This window comes from Echiichthys vipera (assembly GCF_963691815.1).
Source record: "Echiichthys vipera genome assembly, chromosome: 21".
NCBI classification, from domain to species: domain Eukaryota; kingdom Metazoa; phylum Chordata; class Actinopteri; order Perciformes; family Trachinidae; genus Echiichthys; species Echiichthys vipera.
The window spans coordinates 19487806-19505795 of record NC_139846.1 but is presented as its reverse complement, the minus strand read 5'-3'; the positions used below and the strand labels follow the sequence as shown (position 1 = coordinate 19505795).

At 40.9% G+C, this 17990-nt stretch overlaps 1 protein-coding gene across 1 annotated transcript in view; it reads right to left on the bottom strand.

Annotated features, from left to right (window-relative positions):
- Positions 1 to 1744: 1744 nt before the first annotated feature.
- prkdc (protein kinase, DNA-activated, catalytic subunit) overlaps positions 1745 to 17990 on the bottom strand; it is a 43575-nt gene continuing 27329 nt past the window's right edge. Inside the window, exons 56-86 of the mRNA XM_083936604.1 lie at positions 17072 to 17170; positions 16709 to 16919; positions 16423 to 16594; positions 16102 to 16305; positions 15071 to 15186; positions 14789 to 14920; positions 14520 to 14699; positions 13913 to 14121; positions 13596 to 13734; positions 13246 to 13434; positions 12756 to 12980; positions 11948 to 12056; positions 11771 to 11873; positions 11516 to 11678; positions 11264 to 11438; positions 10233 to 10426; positions 9941 to 10124; positions 9536 to 9687; positions 8926 to 9137; positions 8737 to 8824; positions 8502 to 8645; positions 8203 to 8416; positions 7734 to 7801; positions 7397 to 7617; positions 6908 to 7000; positions 6484 to 6570; positions 6251 to 6322; positions 5965 to 6166; positions 4994 to 5182; positions 2909 to 3048; positions 1745 to 2255 (exon numbers count right to left, since the gene is read on the bottom strand). Coding sequence (XP_083792730.1) covers positions 2051 to 2255; positions 2909 to 3048; positions 4994 to 5182; positions 5965 to 6166; positions 6251 to 6322; positions 6484 to 6570; positions 6908 to 7000; positions 7397 to 7617; positions 7734 to 7801; positions 8203 to 8416; positions 8502 to 8645; positions 8737 to 8824; positions 8926 to 9137; positions 9536 to 9687; positions 9941 to 10124; positions 10233 to 10426; positions 11264 to 11438; positions 11516 to 11678; positions 11771 to 11873; positions 11948 to 12056; positions 12756 to 12980; positions 13246 to 13434; positions 13596 to 13734; positions 13913 to 14121; positions 14520 to 14699; positions 14789 to 14920; positions 15071 to 15186; positions 16102 to 16305; positions 16423 to 16594; positions 16709 to 16919; positions 17072 to 17170 — 4891 coding nt within the window. The 3' untranslated portion in view covers positions 1745 to 2050. The remainder of the gene's footprint in view (positions 2256 to 2908; positions 3049 to 4993; positions 5183 to 5964; positions 6167 to 6250; positions 6323 to 6483; positions 6571 to 6907; positions 7001 to 7396; positions 7618 to 7733; positions 7802 to 8202; positions 8417 to 8501; positions 8646 to 8736; positions 8825 to 8925; positions 9138 to 9535; positions 9688 to 9940; positions 10125 to 10232; positions 10427 to 11263; positions 11439 to 11515; positions 11679 to 11770; positions 11874 to 11947; positions 12057 to 12755; positions 12981 to 13245; positions 13435 to 13595; positions 13735 to 13912; positions 14122 to 14519; positions 14700 to 14788; positions 14921 to 15070; positions 15187 to 16101; positions 16306 to 16422; positions 16595 to 16708; positions 16920 to 17071; positions 17171 to 17990) is intronic.

Genomic DNA, 17990 nt, shown 5'->3' with positions numbered 1-17990 from the left:
TCTTCAGTTATGGATGGTTATCTTTCAATTCAACTCTTTGTTTCCCTATTTTTGATTGTGTTATATAATAAAATGGATTAACTGACATTTGTGTGTGTGTGTTTTGTCTAGTAACAGTTCAGTGCTGTTCATGTTAAATCAGGAATTAGTTCAAGGTTGCACATTTGATCGGCTGCACAACAGTGTCACACGAAACCTGGATGATGACATCTGTATTTTAGCGACAAACAGCAAGTGACCAAATGATTAGCTGATAAGGGTGATAAGTCATTATTCCAATTCAATTTAATATTAATTTACATTGCCAAATCATAAGTTATCTCAAGACACTTTACGTATAGAGTAGGTAAAGACCAAACTCTGACTTATGATTTAAAGAAACTCAACAATTTCCCCTTGAGCATCAACAGAAATCTTGTGCACAGTGGCAACTAAAACCTTCCCTTTAACAGGCAGGAACGTCAAACAGACAAGAAGAGACAGGCAGTAACTATAATAACTATAGTAATGTTAATATAACTTATATGTTAGGGCAGTTAATATAGTAGAATAGTAGAAACCAGCACAGCTAAAGTGATAAAATATGAAAACGATAATAATTATGGGGGTAAATGTGATCAATGATGAGTCGTGGTAATAACAGCTGTAATAGAATGAGATATATTACTGATTAAGTTTTTATGGCTACAAATTTTAGTATTTATAAGACTAATGATAGTATATATGAGTAAGAGTAATAACAGCAGCAGGAAGCGTCATGCAGGACCCTGGCAGCAGCAGGCACCACCACCATGAGCAGAGACGACAAACCACAAACAACTCCAGGGAAGAAGTTGAAGTCACATGCATTGATGAGACATGAATGATACTGACATAGAGGAGAGAAGCTCAGAGTATCCCCCCCGCAGACTAGGCCTATAGCAGCATAATTAATACGCATAACACAATCTTCTTAGACAACTATGTACATTCCATATAATACTATTTACTAATAAATGCCCTTTTAAGAACCATTTTTATTGTTGATTAAATATTTAAGACTTTTTTTAAAGCAAAAATATCAAACATTTGATGGATCCAGCTTCTCAAATATGATAATGTGCTGCTTTTCTTTGTCTTAACTTTATAGTAAATTGAATGTATTTGGGTTTTGGACTTTTGGTTGGACACAACGAGGCGGAGATCTCCTTACATAATAATTGACAGATTTGTTCCAGTTCTACTTTGTGTAGTTATAAGGCTTAGTTTATCTTTGATCCCTTTGTAGGTCAGTTGATTTAATATGCAGTAGCTGCAGTCCAAAGGGCCCTAAAGGTATTTACAAAATCAGTCAAAGTGCAGAAAGTCCTCGGCAGAGCTTTGCTGGGTTTTAGCAACAAATTGCAGAGCCGACTTCTGCTTTTGTGAGGCGTTGCAGCTGCTGTTTCCTGCGTTACATTAGACAGGTTAACGTCCCACCCTTCAAGGTTGACCACACTTCTGCTTTTTATGGCTCAACTCTCAGAACTGGTGTATATTTAAATAAAGCTTTAATCATGAACACTTTTGAGACACTGTGAACATTCAGGGCTCAGTCCACACCTGGTGTGCATGTTCAAGTCTGCCATGTTCACAGAAACAGGGAAACAGGGAAACAGGGAATAATGAATTTGTGCAAGTTTGCAATATACATCAGTTGCTACTAGATGGCTAAGGTGTTCTTTGTACATGTATTATATTTTCAGCCTCTCAAGCACTTTTAACATATTTATATTTTTTATTTGAAATTGACATTACAAAACAGTAAAAGATGCTAATAATTGGTTCCCTCCAAAAATATTTGAAGTGGTCAACATTAAGGCATTTGTCTCCGATTTTAAACAATTCCCAAATTCTATCCTTTTTCCAGACTTAGAGTGTGAGATAATATGCTACTCCTGCCGTACAAACTACGCCATATAACATATAACATTTCATATTACAGCGATCTTTTTAAGACCACCAAACAATACAAACCTGTTCTAAAGTTTCCATGATAAGATTTGGTTATGACGTTTTATGAATCAAAGAATCAGAACCATGGTTCCCAGCCCGCCCAAACCCTGCCAAGCACATTTGGGTCCATGGCTTGGTCGAGCAGACAGTCCACCTGCTTCTCCACCGACAGGCCCGCAGCTGGAAGCTTGGCACGAATGTTGTGCTCCTCGGTCCCCAGGGCCACAGACTGCATCCCCGGGTAGGCAGCGTCCTTCTCAAAGCCCAGCTTCAGCTCCTCACTGACAAAAAGAAACCAGCGTCTCATCACACACACACACAAGTCAAATTCAAATGGAACACCAGCCGCAGTAATCTGGATTAAAACTGAATGTTGGATGAGAAAGTTGAAAAATGAATAGCATCTAGAAAAGCCCAAAAACAGCCTCTGAAACAGAACTAATAATGACATAACGTTGAAACAAACAAAGGGGTTTTTGCAGCACTCATATTGGATTGCATAATGCGGCGGATATAACTTTAATTGTCTCCACCCCTTGAATACATCAACACTTTTGACAACCAATGCAAGTGTTGTTAGTTCAGTGTTAGGGCCAGGGCTGTTTCTAGGACTTGAGAACATCCGAGGCTTCTCAAGCGGGGTTCAGGGGGGTCCTCACCCAGTCTCATCCTTCCAGACATAACCAAGACTGTTTCGGGAACTATTCAAATTCTCCATTTTAGAATAGGTAAAAAATAACCCTCTGAATTGTTAGGGCCATCCCAGGACAGCCAATGTAACACTGTAATTGTGTAATATGGTGAATTATACAATTGAAGCACTATTTCCACCATTATGGCTCCCAACGCTGGAAGTATGTGCACCTTTAATTAAAAAAATAAATCCTCAGTGTGGCCTAACCATGGTCTGCCATGGTATGACTTGATGATATACCTGGTTATAGCAGCTGGATTTGCTCCCTCTAGTTTTCTTCTGGCAAAGTTCACCTTCTGTAGGGGAAACCAGTTGATTTCTTTGGTGTTTACGTTGTCCGTCCACGTGCCTCCTTTCTTCAGCTGTTTCAGCTCAAAGTTCTGTGTAATAGCAACGGGGAAACATCATGTACAGCAGTTTATTTACTGTATAATGAAGATCAAAGCTCACATATTGTTAAAAAAGTGAGATTTCCATTTCCTTTTTTTTTTTATTATAAAGCCGGTTAATCTGCAATAAAAATACGGTGAAAGTATCAAAACTCTCAATCCACAGAGAAATGCAAACAACCCATATTTAGAAACTTTGTCTTTAACCGAGCCGTCGGGACTCCTGTACAGTTGTGATGTCACAACTATACTATACAGTGCCTTGCGAAAGTATTCGGCCCCCTTGAACCTTTCAACATTTCGCCACATTTCAGGCTTCAAACATGAAGATATAAAAGTGTAATTTTTTGTCAAGAATCAACAACAAGTAGGACACAATCGTGACGTGGAACGAAATTTATTGGATACTTTAAACTTTTTTAACAAATAAAAAACTGAAAAGTGGGGCGTGCAATATTATTCGGCCCCCTTGCGCTAATACTTTGTAGCGCCACCTTTTGCTGCAATTACAGCTGCAAGTCGCTTGGGGTATGTCTCTATCAGTTTTGCACATCGAGAGACTGGAATTCTTGCCCATTCTTCCTTGCAAAACAGCTCGAGCTCAGTGAGGTTGGATGGAGAGCGTTTGTGAACAGCAGTCTTCAGCTCTTTCCACAGATTCTCGATTGGATTCAGGTCTGGACTTTGACTTGGCCATTCTAACACCTGGATATGTCTATTTGTGAACCATTCCATTGTAGATTTGGCTTTATGTTTTGGATCATTGTCCTGTTGGAAGATAAATCTCCGTCCCAGTCTCAGGTCTTTTGCAGACTCCAACAGGTTTTCTTCCAGAATGGTCCTGTATTTGGCTCCATCCATCTTCCCATCAATTGTAGCCATCTTCCCTGTCTGTGCTGAAGAAAAGCAGGCCCAAACCATGATGCTGCCACCACCATGTTTGACAGTGGGGATGGTGTGTTCAGGGTGATGAGCTGTGTTGCTTTTACGCCAAACATATCGTTTTGCATTGTGGCCAAAAAGTTCGACTTTGGTTTCATCTGACCAGAGCACCTTCTTCCACATGTTTGGTGTGTCTCCCAGGTGGCTTGTGGCAAACTTTAAACGAGACTTTTTATGGATATCTTTGAGAAATGGCTTTCTTCTTGCCACTCTTCCATAAAGGCCAGATTTGTGCAGTGCACGACTGATTGTTGTCCTATGGACAGACTCTCCCACCTCAGCTGTAGTTATCTGCAGTTCATCCAGAGTGATCATGGGCCTCTTGGCTGTATCTCTAATCAGTCTTCTCCTTGTTTGAGATGAAAGTTTGGAGGGACGGCCGGGTCTTGGTAGATTTGCAGTGGTCTGATACTCCTTCCATCAATATAATTGCTTGCACAGTGCTCCTAGAGATGTTTAAAGCTTGGGAAATCTTTTTGTATCCAAATCCGGCTTTAAACTTCTCCACAACAGTATCTCGGACCTGCCTGGTGTGTTCCTTTGTCTTCATGGTTCTCTCTGCGCCTTAAACAGAACCCTGAGACTATCAAAGAGCAGGTGCATTTATACGGAGACTTGATTACACACAGGTGCATTCTATTTATCATCATCAGTCATTTAGGACAACATTGGATCATTCAAAGATCCTCACTGAACTTCTGGAGTGAGTTTGCTGCACTGAAAGTAAAGGGGCCGAATAATATTGCACGCCCCACTTTTCAGTTTTTTATTTGTTAAAAAAGTTTAAAGTATCCAATAAATTTCGTTCCACTTCACGATTGTGTCCTACTTGTTGTTGATTCTTGACAAAAAATTAAACTTTTATATCTTTATGTTTGAAGCCTGAAATGTGGCGAAATGTTGAAAGGTTCAAGGGGGCCGAATACTTTCGCAAGGCACTGTATATACAGTCATTACAGTTATTCCCCAGCTTAGAGCAGGGGTGATTGGTTACCTTCCAGTCCAGCGAGGGCTCCTTGACGAACACATCCATGGTGTTAAGCAAAAGGTCTGGCTCGGCACTGTAAGCTCGGAGGGAGTGGACCATGATGCTCTGGATCAAACCCGACTCCTTCAGTGGTTGCATTAGATTCACAAACTGCTGGGTCAGCCGGAAAGGCATGAGCTCAGGCACAGGGAGGAACTGTGAGGAGATGGAGTTATTATCAAGAGATGCCTGGGTCTTTTTCAACAAGTTACTGTTCACATTCGTACAGCTGGACACATTCACACAGGAAGGGCTTTACACAGTGGGGCATGACGAACGCACAACACGAAAATGTAAAAAAAATTGCTAATATTTTGCATCTTTCTTTACCTTTACGTAAACAGTGTACAAGTCTAAAGCCTTTATTATGAACGGTAAGAATGTAAGTAATGGATCTGCTGAGGTTGTAAGGGGTTAAAAAACAACAACACAAGGCTCCGCAGTCCGAACGAGTACGAACAGTTAATCCCCAAACTGCGCTGATCCATTGGCAGCCCCCTCTCTCTAACATCTCTCCATTAATTGCATGTATATAGGTCCTGTTTGTGCATGTGTGTGTATTTCGGGCCTGTGTGTAACCTGTATAATAATAACAGAGTGAAAAAAATGATCTTCATCTTCTTCTTCGATGCTTTTATTCGTGGTGCGAAAGCTCAGACACATCTGTCTTGTTCAAAAAAATTATATTTGCGTTCTGTGGTAATAATAACAGAAACATCAGTTCGAAGAAAAAATAATATGTTTATATATGAAAATGAATCGCATGAAAAAAACCTTCCCTGGTGGGTAAATGCCTTCAGAACCACATGACCAAACCTGTTACCTACTGTTAAAGCGTCATCCATGCTAGTGCTACATCTCTATGGATGACAATGTCCGTCCGTCTCAACATTTAGTTAAAGTTCAAAGTTTTCTGCCCTGCAAAGAGCATGGCTAACCTGTGTGGCTGAACCAAATGCATGACCAAAGTCGATGCCAATCATGCCGCCTGTCTCCATGTTGATCATGAAGTTGGAGAGATGGCGGTCTCCGATGCCTAGAATCCAGTGGCTAACGCACAGCAAGGCATGTGAGCTGATGAAGTGTGAGCGCAAGGAAAGAAAGGCCTCTGGACTGTTGCACATCTTCAGGAAAGCTCTCCTAGAAATTGAAAAAGAGAAGATAATGTGTTACTCCATTTGTTAAACTACATGAGCAGTTTTATTGTACAGATATTCAACTTACTTCAGGAGATCACCGGGCACATGCTGCACCACCTTTGAAAAGTTGCTGACCGTCTCTGTGCGTTTTGCTTTCCTGACAAACGATAAACATGCCTTAGCTGTGTGATATCTCGTATTTAGCAAAACACTATAAAACAGTCGGTTTAAGACTATGAGTAAATAGTTAATAGTAAATTACAATCAACATGATTCAGCAGACTTTCAGGAACAAAAATGAACATTCAGCAGACTTACTTGTAAGCCACACCATACAGCGCAATACCACTTCCATTTGACTTTTGAGCCACGCTTTGGAGCCATTTATTGTAGTCTTCAACACACCTTTAGGAAAAACAAATCCCAGTTCACATACACATCTTCTACATGTACGATCGTAAAAGATAAACATCACTGGTTAAAGGTGCACCATGGAGAGCACGCTGATTATTGTCAGCTGATTTTTGTTGATACATTGACAGGGCTATTAACACAGCAGCAAAACACATTTGTTAAACACATTTTGTCTGAAGTATTTTCTATTACCGTATTTTCCGCACTATAAGGCGCACCTTCAATGAATGTCTTATTTTGAAACTTTGATTGATCATCATCTTGTTTACCTTTGTAGCACAGCAACATATCAAGACAGCGGACTGACATCTAAATGTTCAAACAGTACCTCCCTGCCCTTTGCTGTTCCACGGCAGTCATGGTGCTATGCAGGAACTCTTTCAGAGTAGTGGTATTCTCCATCCATTCAATGAGACCAATTCTGTAAAGGAAGAGAAAGTGGTCCATTAGGTTGACTGTTGTTTTTTTGTATAATAAGAAGGGTGTCAGGCAGGGGTGGCAATGATTGGCCTTAATCCCTAATAAATCATTTAAAGGACCCATATCTTGCTCATTATCAGATTCATACGGTTTACTAAACATGTTTATATGGTTTTATTGCTTATTTGAAACCAGTATAATCCAGTTCTACGTCCCCCCCTCAATCCCTGTAATCAGTATATGCACAAGTTTAACCCGAATGACAGAATGATGGACCAACCGAACATAAATAAACTGAATGGCTAAATCTGGTAAAAACCATCTCCTCTCATCTTGAGATTGATGTTTTTATATGTGGTTCTTGTTTAATAAGGAATGATACAAATGAGCCTGGTACCTTGTGGTTATGGGAATGACTTGATAGGTGCGCAGCTGCATGCCCCTGTGTGTGCAGGCGGCGTCCTGACTCAGCACAATGTTCATGACAGTAAAAAGCTGCTCGATGCGTTGGTCTTGACGGAGGTCCTCTCCACCCTTCACCAGAAAGGGGTGGTCTCGTTCATCATCCCCACGGATGATCAGGCGTTTGGGGCGGCGGATGGAGGACATCACCTTTACCTGTGGGACATAGATTCACACCAATGTAAGCACACTGAGCGATCACAGACGTACACAGTTTGCTATATTAGAACATTTTAATGATCATGTTACAGTGAATGACAATGAAAGCATACCCTTTCGTCGAAGCCTGTTATTTTTGCATGATACTCTGGCAAAGGTTTGGATCGGCCATCATATTGTCCTGCAATGAGAGAGGGGAAAACATCCTCATCAGTGAGCAGAGGTCAATTAAATAATATCTTTTATTTTCACTGTTGGAAAAATCATGTTTTCTAAATCAGTGATTCCCAACAATTTCTTGACAGAAGTACCCTAGCCCTGTCAACTCATCGACAACATTATTTATTTAAACCATTTAAACAGTTTACTTTAACTATTTCAACTGTTTATTCATATCTTGTAGGTCTCAGTTTGCTTATCTACAGCTAAATCAATGTGAGGATATATGTATTTGTTTAAATTAGTACACCAATGACTAAAACTAACTCATGATGTGTTAACTCATGATATAATAGCATGGCTTATACAAGATTTGTCAAAATCGGCAAAGTACAATAATGCAAGAGTTCAGATTGTTCTGACCTGGGATCTCCAGCTCATTGCTGAATGCGTCTGCTTTAAAGCCACTCAGCCAGGGGGAGTATTCCTTCAGGTTCCCTGGTTCCTTTTGATTCCAGAGGCCGCGCATGGATGCTGCCAGTTCATCCACCTGCCGCAAAAAGCTTTTGTCTTTCCTCTTCTCAAACAGCTTGCTGCCTTTAGGTCCCAGCAGTTTCTCCACATCTTTAGCAAATTTCTGTTGAATAAAAACATTGAAAATTGCATTGTTGTAGAATATGGATACTTTTGCTATACAAAAGAGATCGAAGCAAACTACAAACTTTAATGAATTTGGTGCGAAACATCCCATGACTGCCCGTGTTTGGATTCCCGAGAGAAGAGTTCATGTCGTCGTACATGTCACCCATCCGCTTCTTGTCAAAGCTCGGTTTCTCCAATTCATTTTTTACACAATCCCACCAATCCTGTGTGGACCAACATGACAATAATCAACGACAGGCCTGTGACCAGTATCTGGCAGCTTGGTTAGCTGAGGGCTGAACTTGCACTTATTACCTTAAAAAGCATCTCAGGGTTTGTAAGCTGCTGCAGTGCATCCACAAACTTCTTCACAGGTCCTCCCTTATCCAGCATGCTCCTGAGCCTGTTGACACACACACACACATTATCAATAAGAAGATGTTTATATAAAAACCATACTGCCATTTTTCTTTCTTCCTCCAGACAAAACATCCAGCAGTTTACCCTTTGACAAACTCCTGCTGCGAGTAGCCTGTAGCAGAGTCCTCAAACTGGTAACTCTCACTGCTGATCATAAGAGCGTAAACCAGAGCTTGAGGGTAGCACTCTGCTATCTGCCTGATGCAGTGCTGCACCGCCACAGCTTCGGGCTTGTCCAACAGGGCGACCATTTGACTGATCCAGCCAATCAGCATCCAGGAGGGAAGCGACATCATCTACACACGGAAAGATAGCACTGTCACTGTCACAAAAAGCAGCTTTGATGTAGTGTTTTACTTACAAAGCTTAACATACATTTATTCATACACTCATACATTGTTGTTTAATATATTAAACAGTCTCGTCTCAGCTGCAGGTATGATTTTTAGATGCTCGTCATCAATTCTTGAGCAGGGATAACCCAGCTAATGAAGCTTACTACAACAATAGTCGGGACCATCGCAAAACAGAGACAAGACAATTATATTTGGAATAAAATCTATACATAGTATCATTACTACAATCATTTACAGCAGCTCAAGAAGAAGGTTAAATATTTTGCATAGGCAAAGTGGGGTAGATAGACTGTATAAGTGTGGGTTTAACCTCCACCACACCCTGGTCTTAATCTAACCTCTTTTGTCATGAGGTCCAGTGTCTCAGACGGGTACAACTCAATGATTTGCAGCAGACGTGGGAACTTGAGGCGAGCTTCCTCTGAGTTCATCTTCAGGGCTTTCAACATGCTCTCCACTACATGAACAGGCAGGTCTGGAAGTTGGCTTTCTGCAAAAACAAAATGCAATATAATAAATAAATGTACAATATGTAACTTTCTGTCGTTGGAAACATTTGGGATAACACAACTCAACAAAATATACAGTATAATATATTTGTTTTTAGACATTTTAGTGCATACATGACTGTGCACTCAATGAACCTTTATTTCAACTCCAGAGTGCATTCATTGGTAAATCTGGATAACTGGTAAGTGTCCAACAAAGGCACACTATGAATCACAATTAGTATAATAACTCACTAGTATCACTCTGCTCCTCCTCTCGCAGTCGTTTGTCACAGAAGTTAGCCAGAGCCATGTATGTCTCAATGATGCTGCTGCTTTCCACACAGTCCTGAGTATAAGACTGAAGCTCTTCATCAGCCTTTCTGGTCGCATCACGCAGCAACGCCAGTGCTCTTAACTGCAGCCCCACTTCAATGTTCTACAGGGTATACAGCAGATAAACTCTCTGATTTACATAGACTTTGTACATGTACGTTATACTTTTTAAATAAGGTTGAAAAAGTAAATAAATACTAAAGTAAAGTACCTTTGGGTTTTCACTGGGCCAAGCAGCTCCAGAAAGTGTTGCAACTCTCCCTGCTTTCTCAGCTCCAATAGTTCCCAGGACCGAGGGGCTCTTGCTTACAGCTGTGGCCAAAATGTGGAAAGACGTACCCTGGAGTATCTTCTGGTATCTGAATACTTTTGCTGTGGCACTCTGACAGTCAGCCTGAAGGTCATCTGCAGAGAGAAAAGAGCGGACATGAAACATCTCAACAGGAGACAAGAGCAGCTGAAGTCACACTTTAGTATGTGTGCAAGTTGCTGTGACAAAGTTCTAGTTGAAAATGTTCTCGGGTCTCATTAACCATGCCATATGCGGAATACCTTATATTAAATATATATATATATATATATATATATATATATATATATATTTATAAATAAATACAAATATAAATATAAAATATTATTTAATTTAAACAGGTTGGTTGTTAAAAAAATCTGTCTTTTTTTGTGTTCCAGGCTGTAAACATGTTTATTTCTGCTGTAAAGTTGGGTAATATACTCTGTTTTGGATCCAGCCATTCAAGTGGCCATTCAAGGAACTGCAGTTTTGGGCAATTAGTGTTAGCTTTTTTTTTTTCAGCCCCAAGAAGTCGCTTCTTGTATTGAGTCCCTGTTGCGTTTGTATTGTGCATGCACACAAGGACACATGCACTCATATACAGCTGGAGCAAATGCAGCAGCAGAAGAAGAAGAAGAAGAAGAAGAAGAAGAAGAAGAAGATTTCTACCAAGTAAACATGAACGTAAACAAGAAATATTTAGAAAATGTGCTTCACAAATGTTTTATGGGGAAGGAAATGCACTAAATATATTTGTTGTATTTGTTGTGTTTTGGTGAATAACACTGGATGTAAACATAACTTCTCTTGGTTTACAAGAAAACAAAAAAAGCGTCTTTAAGTTTATCACAACAACTGTGGAAAGTCAAATGTTTCATCATGACAGTGACAAATACAGTGATCAGCTTTCATTGTGAAGATAATGTACAGGAGTCACTTTCCCTGCTTACCCAGCAGTGGGATATTCTTCAGCATGGCACTGATTTGCTCCACGGGACTCTGGGTCTGGCTGCGTTTATGGCAGTAGCGGCTAAAACTGTGGACCCACCGCGGCAACCAGCCTCTGTTGGTTTTGGCTTCTTTGTGAAGTTGCTTTAGCAGCTTGGTGGCCACAGGAAAGTTATTCTGAAAACAACATCCAAGATGAGTTTGTGGACATGTGAAAGCTTAAAAAAAACAACCTTCCACAGCTGTTTCTTCACCTGCTTCCATGCACTGTTGGCCATCTGTAGCTTCATGTTGAACTTGCAGTCATTTACTAATGTGTCGATGTCAACTGCTGGGTCTTCTGAAGTGTCCACCTCCATGCTTTCACTGGGAGTGGGGCCTCTCAGCTTCTCCCTGATCTTGTCCAAGAAGAAACATCTGAAAAAATGGAGATCAAATTTAACACTGTCACAACATCTTATCTGATCATTCAAAAGAGATGCAGGATAAATATACATTGTTGTTCTTACCGAGATGTAATGATATCATCCCATAAGTTCACTGGATCTGCTTTAGCATCAGGGTAACGCTCAGTCCAGCGTCTGATGAGCCACTTCAGGGAGCTCACAGACACTAATGATGACAAACAATAAAAGTTACTACTGCAACTCTTTAAAAAAAGTTCTAAAGACAATATCTCCACTCACCCTCTCCTTTAATGAACACCAGGAAGTCCTGGATTTCAGTCAAGGCCTGCGCTGACTGCAGGATGGTCAGCCGGCTTTGAGTCAACAACGTGTCCACACTGGAGTAATTCTATAGTAGAGAAAGACATTTAGTGCACGCTGTGTGGATTTTTTTTAGATCCAAATGCATTTCTGCATATTTTGTGTCAAGTCACCACATATTTCATATATATATAAAACCACCTATGTTGGTGATAGACAGGCCAAATCAACCAATCAGATCGACGACGCTTATGACGTACAAACAGAGCGTCGAGCCAAAGTAAACAACATGTCCATAAAGGATATTTGCCGTTTGTGTAATGTGAATTTATGGATAAAAGGCATAATTACAGGTGCCCGGTCCATATTCCAACAGAAGGATCCAAGAGAAAAAAGCGTTAGCGAGCGGCTTGCTCGATAGCTGCGCTCATCTCAACAGCGGAAGCCCCCATGTTGTTTACACTGAACAGTTGCTTCTCATTATGTCACACTTCGAGCCGCCTGAAAACTAATGCTGATTGGTTCGGCCGTTTGGCTAACTTCTCCATATTTTCTCTGCCACGCGTTACCAGGCCGATCTGCGAGTAAAATACAATGGAGCTCGCAAGATCAGGATGTTCTCGCAAGGCTAGAATACAGGTATATTCCAACAGACAGACAGTGATAAAAATAATGCGTTTTGGAAGAATATAGTAAGTAAACGTTTAAAGTAAGAATGAATTAATAACGATCTCTGTCGATCTAAAAACTCTCAGGTGCTAGACAGAAGGTATGCGAAACAGCTGACCTGCATAAACAGCTGCATGGCGCAGTTGGTGTAGTATTTTGCACGCTCGTAGTCCTCCTGCAGGATGTAGAGCAAGCTGAGCTCTTGGCTGTAGTGGCTCTCCAGCAGCTTTTTGTGCTCCTCCACCCGCATGGCTTTGTCGATGAAGCTGAGCAGAGTTTGATCCGTCTCACCCAGCTGCAGCTGCTTCAACATGCTGCGGATCATGTGCTGCAGGTACATTTCCTGGCACAAACGCAAAAGACTCATGTGAGGAAAGCATTACAACTGTTGGGGCACATAGTGGACACTTACCAACTTACATGTTCATTGCGTAATAGGACTTAAGACATCTCTAGTTTCAGTGCTTTAATCATGCTAGAATCTCATCTAATCACCATCACAGTGTTTTATCACTAAAGATGACTGAAGAGCATAGGAGGGATGCTTGCATCCAAATCCTGCAGGATGAGAATCCCTTGAGTGTGAAAAGTCAGATCTACAGTATTACCTGGTAAAGCGGCTCCGACCACATACTCTCCAGGTTGGGTGGAGAGTTTTCATCTATGTTCACAGTGGAGCAGTACTGAAGAGACTTCCACTCCAACAGATGACTGTAGGCCTCCATGGCAGCTATCTCCCAGAAGTCCTTCTCGGATTCAGTGGGCTCGCCGTCACTCCAGTTCTCAGTGTTCAGAGCCTGCCAGTGTGAAGACATTAAGCACTTTTACACTAGAGTGCTACTCAGGCAGTGAGCAATCTGGTAAAACTGCGCCAATCCGCGTGCAGTGACATGCTACGTAAGCACTATGCTATATTCATTGTATGTTGTATGTTGATATTCTATTGGTAATACTATACCTCGTTGTAAAGGTTCACAGCTTCTGCAAAGTCAGTGTTGGCTTCAGCTTGAAGTGCAGCACAGGTGATCGACTTGGTCCCGACTTTACCACCAAAGATACCGCGCACGACATCATAATCCTCCAGGGATCTATAAAGCCTGGAGAACAGAGGAAACAAAGAAGAATAGGACAGGGACATTTTTATGCTATCCGTTTGTATGATGGTATCATCCTAATGAAATACATCTAAAGTTGTCGTCTGTTACTCAGCTACTAACATTCAGCTACAAGCTAGCACTGACCGAACCAGTTTCAAGGTCTACGACGTTGTAATACCTTGCGAGTTGGATCCATTTTTTGGTGTCTGGGGGAATTTCTCTGCGTCCTCGTGACCGCTTGGCAGGAGGCTCGTCCTGGCCACCGGCATGCAGCAAGCCCTCTTCCAGAAGCAGGATGCCCGACGGCTGCTGGTGACTCACCAGGCAAGTGGAACTGATGGCTGCTGGATCGATCTGCTGAAGCTCTTTATGCTGGTGGCACATGTCCTAACAACACAACCAGCAGGGTATCAACTCAACCCAACAGCTTTCAGACCTGACGTTTATAGTTTTAAGTTGGACTTTAATAATCAAGGAATCTACACTATTACGGGAGCATTTACATGGCACATTTCTTACTACTTTCACCACAGATGGACTAAAAACTTGCATTTTAGAAATACGAAAATCACAAATATTGCTAATATTGGCCAAATTCAGCATAAAAGAGAATATATATCCCTATTAGAGAATTACGAAGGTGGCAGCATCACCAACGTAAAAGAGGAAACTGCTACATTAATATAAAGATAAAACCTGTAAATACAGTGCTATGGTGGATGTACATGTAATTAATACAGGCACTGTTCTCATGGTTACACTATCAGTGAACACTGTAGTCTTACCTGCACACACGCTATGAAAGGAGGGAAGCAGAGGGTGCTCTTGCTCAGGAATGTATTCATGCTGCACCGCAGCTCCGCTTTAATCCTCCCGCTCTCCGCTTTTGGTTTGTGGGTTTCCATTTCTTGGAGGATTCCAGCAAACAGGGAGCTGAACAGCTGTTTGGCTAAAATCGGATCTCTCTGAAGAAACATGCACAGGATAAATTCATTAGCTGTTTCTGTGTTTCGGGTATATGTATTGTTTGTACTCATGGGTATTCACGTCTTACTTGGGCTAGTGCTTGAAGGGGGGCGATGAGGCTACTGTACGGGATCTGAACGTCTGGGAAGTCTCCCACTCTGTAGTTACGATAAAGAGTCACCTGAGCCTCTTTTCGCAGCCTTTGATCAGCTTTGTCTTCCTGTGTGAGACCCAACAGAACCACTGATGGTTAGAGACACTGGCAGTATGTTAGTGAGCATAGGTCTATACAGTTATCAACCATAAAACAACCATCCAGTTTTTTACAAATGAATTAAAAGGATAAATCAGCATATTGGCTGTTTGATACCTTTCTCTGTCTTTGTTGTTGGATCTCTTTTTTTGCGAACTTTAAGCTGACTTTCTCCTGATCCTTGAGAAATCTGCGTCTCAGTCTCAGGATGTTGCTACGTTGCTCGTTTGCTGCTGTTGAAATGTAGACAACAAAAGGTATTCACATTAACAGAATTTCAATACGTTTAAAATTTTTCGTTAACATCTAACCGCTATGAATGACAGGGAAAAGTTGGTAAGCAAATAATAATCATCTTGCACATGAAGTCTTCAACAAGAAGAACAATCTGTCCATCATCTCAGAGTTTTAAAACGACAAAGCTCCCATATAATGCTCATTTTCAGGTTCAGACTTGTATTTTGGGTTTCTACTAGAACATCTTTACATGCTTTAATGTTTAAAAAACACATTATTTTTCTCACACTGTCTGTTTAAATATACCTGTATTCACCCTTTGTCTGAAACGCTCCATATTAGTGCATGTCTCTTTGAAAAAAGAAGCCACAACAGCCCAGTCTGCTCTGATTGGTCAGCTTTTCCAGGTCTTCCACATCTGCACTCAGCATCTCTGCACCGTCATTGCAGCCGAGGAATGACTGTAGCAGCACTTTCTAACTATATACAACTGTACAGAAGTTCTAACGGCTCGTTTAACGACACAGTTTCTGATACAGGCTTTGTGCATTTCTCTGTGGATCGAGTTTTATCCTTTTTAAGTATTCATATAGCACCTCGACCTGCTTTATAATCAGAAACAGATACTAATACCTTTGAAGCCTTATCCCCAGCACCATATATGTTCTAAATATTTAACATGTTATAATAAGAAGATAGTTCAACAAATATGTAACAATCATCTCAGACAATGTTTCTTCATTACAGTTTCTTCAAGACACCAGTCTTTCCAAAAATGCCAAAGGACTTTTATGACCAATCTACCTTTATTCAGACAGTGGATTGAAACTCTCATCCGATATGTCTCTTGTGGAATATTCTTGTGTTGCATATTTAAACAGGTGGGTATTTCTTTCTTCTCAGAGACTAACCTCTAGTGCGACTGTCCACCTCATCGTTTGATGCTGTAAGGCGCCTTAGGCCAAAGCCTTCTCCTACTTGTCTCCTTGCTGCAGTTCGCCTCTCTGCTTTCTTATCAAACACCAACAATGAAGACAGAGACTCAGAGCCGAGTGTGTAATCCGCTAGTGTATCCACACTGCTGCCTGTGAGCCAGTTATATGCTGTGCGTCGACCTGGGAAAAAAGAAAAATCAAGGTAAATACACCTGTGCTAGCCTGCAAATAGTGTGACCGCAGATCTACGGGTAAAGCAAACACTTGAGTACCAGGTTCCTTGACTTATAGGCGTACCTGCTGTTTGGGTTTGGCTGAACTCTAATGAACTCTGAGTGGATCGGAGTTTCCCCTTCATGCCTTCAGACTGCGATGCCGCCAAACTTTGGGATTGAGAGGTTTGAGTTTCGACAAACATGGGAGTCATCACTGTGTTCCTGAAGCGCCAGTTGGAATCAATCACATAATCCTAGAGAGTGGAGATCAGACTCATCAGTAACGTAAAGTAAAAGTTGAAATCTTTGAAACCAGCTCATTTTCAAACGGACCCAGAGAAAACTAAACGCTGCACATTCCAACTGACCTGGAAGGTACACTCTGACAGCGGGTACTCAAACATGTTGCGGTTGAAGTCAGGACTCTGGCTGGTCATTTCCAGCAGCAGATTAGTAGCCAAGCTTAAGAAACACCTTTCTATTTGACAGGAGTACAGAGAACGAAGCACCGTCAGCATTCGCTCCAGGGTCGCAGTGGGGAGGCGCTTCTCCTGACTCCAGAAGTTACGGACATAAAGCCTGAAAACATAAAAGGACAGACAGGGATGTGTTTTTTCAGTTAAAACATTAAATATTGTAATGTGAATTGTTCTAGATTACGCTCCAATGCATAAGATAAGAAAGAATAACTAAAATAAATAAAAGCCAAGTGAGAAATAGTGGGCACTTACTGAAGGCCTTGGTTTTCTTCAGACAGTCCCTGAAGAAGTGTTTCTTTAGCTGCATTCAAAACCTCTACTGAGGTGTTGTCTTCCATGCTCTCTGCATCACTGGAAGAATAACAAATGATCATTAAAGATCACATCAGAGAAGTAACAGTGGACTGTAAGCAACAGTAAAGCTGTCACTACACATGCAAAATGCAGTCCAGTGACCATAAAAAGCAAGATGATAAAAGTTGTGCTGGAGAATTTGCTCCATTTTGTAATTTAAGAAAGATTCGGAAAAAAGGATATGATAGGTAACTCAGTAGGTAGCTGAACTCAAAGCAGTTTCCGGGTGTTTTTCACACCTGTCACATTTTACTCCCTGGGGCCTTTTACTGTAATATAAAGTCCTGCACCTCAATGGAAGTAGACGGAGACATCTTTTTCACAGTATAACACTGTTTTGACACCATTAATTATTAAAAAAGAAATGAAGAAGAAAAACACAAGTTGGATTTCGTTGATAATATATTTCAAGAAAATTTGGAATAAAATGAAATAAACATTCCAGCTATTCAAAAATATATGAATAAATATATATACAATTTAGTTTCCATGTGCCAACAAATGTTACCAATATTGGAATAAAACACATTAAACTATTAAGATTGTTAAACCTCTACTTATAACCTCTGCAGTCCTCTCCTCTCTGCTGTGTAGACAGCCTTAAGTTCAGTCATAGTTTTGCTGAAATTTTGGCACATGTTAGTCTCAGCCGAGTCATTCGTGCTTTCCAGTTTTGTTTTTTTACTACAAGATCTGGTTAGTTATTACTAGGGCGATGCTAATTGATGAATAGAAAAAAGTTATTTTGATTAAATAGAACTATTTTAAGCTTAGATTTGGTTACTTTTCGCTGATGGTAGCACACAAATGCAAAATT